This window comes from Morone saxatilis, unplaced genomic scaffold (genome assembly GCF_004916995.1).
Source record: "Morone saxatilis isolate NCDOM2014 unplaced genomic scaffold, NCSU_SB_2.0 Contig16, whole genome shotgun sequence".
Lineage (NCBI taxonomy): Eukaryota > Metazoa > Chordata > Actinopteri > Moronidae > Morone > Morone saxatilis.
Window position 1 is genome coordinate 15,382,195 of NW_023339718.1, and position 3,284 is coordinate 15,385,478.

Consider the following 3,284-nt stretch of genomic DNA (forward strand, 5'->3'; position numbering starts at 1 on the left):
TTTAGTATGTTATTAAGGACACCTAATACTACAAAAAACAGCTGAGAAACCTTTTGTTAGAATTTTTTTAGGGTTAGGTGTTTTTTTTTCATATATGCAGCCGCCTATAGTCTGTGAGTAAGAGTTTAGATGGCTTTGTACCCCCTTTAAAAAAGCAGGCATTATTGCTGAGCGATGTACCGGTGTAGGTACCAGATGTACTCGTGCTGGCAGATCTGCTCGGGATCCTGCGTTTACAGAGGCTGAAACACATTAACATATTATGATAGGTTGGAAAGGTTGCTCATACCGCCCAGCACTAGCAGGAATAAAGAGTCTTTGAAAGCATTGGAAGGCTCCTTGACAATGTTGTAGGCGTTTTTGAGCAAGAGACCCTGATGGTTGTTACCAGCTATCTGTCAGCTATCAGTGTGTTGAAGTGGCTCGGGGGCTTTCTGTCGTCTCTTTAAAGAATGTGTTGAGGATGGGAGGGGGGAGGTTGTTCTGTCTCTCATGGACACACTACATACTGTATATTAATGGTTAAATAAAAAAGGGTTTTTAAACATTAATATGTTGCTTCATGCTTTAAACTCCACTAAATAAAGGCTTGTAATATACCTACAGTTGCTTGGAGGATGTTTCCAAAGAATACCAGCATTTTTTTCTTCAAGGTTACTTGGATTTCTAAATTTAAATTGAGTGAGCATGTTGATTGGGGAAGCTGAGATATAATACCGTTGTCACACAAAGAATTCATGCAAAACACAAATAACGGACTTAATAAGTAAATAAATGAGTAAAATCCACATAGATGATCACATTTTAAAGACGTACTGACTTACCAATTGACAACACGAATGGACAACATTCATATATTTAAAACAAATCATTTTTGTATTAAATATATGACTATTTATAAGCAAACTGACAGATCGCTCTAATATATACATACTTGTCCTTCCACTTTCAAACACTTTACTAACTTTTGTGTTGGCTGACAATAGATGTAATAATTATCCCAGGCGCGACCTTGTGGTGCCAGGCTGTGGTGCAACTGTCTGAATAACCTCCCAGCACATGCCTGTGTAATTAGTCAAAGGTGAAAGCTGCCCCGGGCTCTGTGTGACATTTATGATAATTTTCAGGGTTTTTCTTTCAATATTTTCTTGTAAAAAATGTGTTTCTGCAGGTATTGAAACAGTGGGAAAGAATGTGCTGGTTGCTGGCCGCTCCAAAAATGTTGGAATGCCCATCGCAATGTTGCTGCACACCGATCGCAACCATGAACGCCCCGGGGGTAAGTGTGTGTATGTGTGTGCATGCTTATCTGTATCTGTGCAGATGAGGCAGCATTGTAATATGATTGGAGTGCTGCTCTTTGTAGCCAAATGCTGTTGCATCATTGTGGCTTTCCCGAAAAGATATTTGATGCCTAAAGCTTTTATCAGAACGGGACCAATAAATTAAGGCTTTAATATCTCCCCGCCTTTTTAATGAAACAATATATGCTGATGCACGTCCTGCCGGAAGAGTTGAAAGAGGAAAAAACCAGGGAGTGTGAAGGAAAAGGTTCGACCAGGGTGAGACTTTTGGCATTGTGCACTGTTGGCAGACGGATCAACTGTCCTTATAAGGGTGTAGGAAGAAGGGAGGAGATTTGAGATGGCTTTGTATGGAATTTGCTGTTTAAATGAAGCAACAACATATCTTTGACACATAAAGGTATAGCAGCCTGTATTATGGGCAAGTTTTCAGTTGTCGGGGAAGATTGCATGATAAGAGATTAACGGGAAGAACGGCTATAAGGAATGCTTTAAAGTAAAGATTTGACATATTGAAAAAATACTCGATTTGCTAAATATACAGCTATAGCCAGCAGCCGGTTAACTTAGCTTAAATACACTGAATGTGGGTGACTCCTATAGTGTATGTGACAAACTCCAGAGAAGACTCACACAAAGCAAGTAACATAGCATATTTCACGATTCAGCAACACATCTGATGACAGCTGATGAGGATAAGCTGCGTTTGTACATTTCTGGAACATTGCTAATGATCCTTTATGTTTTATTTAATGTATGCATTTCCCCTTAGTTAAATTATCAGCAATAGATAGATTTAAAAAAAAAAAACACACAGAAGGAGAGAGCAGGATGAAATATCAATATGAATATGTGTCCCTGCCTGGAATTGAGTGGGGAATTTGTGGTCATGTTGTATGTTATATATCATAGACTGGTGGACCGCCAGGCTAGGTTTTAAAGGAACTCAGACAAGGATACAGTGAAATTAAAATACTATTTGCATGGTGAAATGCTAAGGATGAATTAAGCATTCTCACAGCCTGAGGGAAAAAGCAGTCTTTAAGTCTGGTGGTTGCAGAAGCTTCTGTACCTCTTTCCAAATGGCAGCAGGGAGAACAGGATGTTGGTGCTGGGGTGGATACTGTCTTTTAGTATCCTTTGGGCTCTGTGAAAGCACCTCACCTTACCAATATTACTGATGCTAAGTAGATAAGTACCACTGATCTTCCGGGCGGTTTTAATTACTCATTTCAGGGTCTTCCTTTCCTGATCCGTGCACATCCCAAGATGCCAATAGGTGAGGTTTCCAGTGAGGATACTTTCTATGGCTTTAAATTCTACTTGATTTGAACTGCTACTTGTGGGCCAAATTAATGTTTCAGTTAGAGGAAAACTGTAGTGAACTGCTCAGTTTGCCGGGGGTGAGAACAGACACCACAAAAGCAAGCTAACACGGACTGTCCCATAAATGTCACAGCCGACCTGTAATGAACCTGAGACACTTCATGAACCTGCATCATTATAGAAGAAGTCAATATGAGACCTACTTGTAAATTATATGACAATGTCATGAGGAAGTGCTGCCCTGTATTGTCAATAAAACCTCCTGGAAAATGTCTTGGAAAGGTCCAAGAAAATTGTTTCTTAAAAAAAGTGGGAACCCTGCCCTCTACTATTGAATGGTGAGGCTGTGTTAGAGAGGAATTGAATGTGCACGAACACACAGTGACACAGTTGGTGAATCTAAAAATAAGCATCTGGTATAGCTGTGGCAAGTACATTCTGCTAAACATAACAAAGAAAATAGGGTAGGGTAGGGAAGCTTTAATGTTTTATCATGACAATTTAAATGTATTGGGTCAGTTCTCTTTTTCTTTCTCTCTTCCACACACAGACACACACACACACACACACACAGACAGACATACACACACAGACAGACAGACACACACACACACACACACCCACACACAGACAGACATACACACACACAGACAT

The 3,284-nt window shown here is 39.9% G+C and overlaps 1 protein-coding gene across 1 annotated transcript in view; it reads left to right on the forward strand.

Moving 5' to 3' along the window:
* mthfd2l (methylenetetrahydrofolate dehydrogenase (NADP+ dependent) 2 like) overlaps nt 1–3,284 on the forward strand; it is a gene marked incomplete in the record, with an annotated part of 28,980 nt that overhangs the window by 18,516 nt on the left and 7,180 nt on the right. Inside the window, 1 exon segment of the mRNA XM_035658692.1 lies at nt 1,172–1,279. Coding sequence (XP_035514585.1) covers nt 1,172–1,279 — 108 coding nt within the window.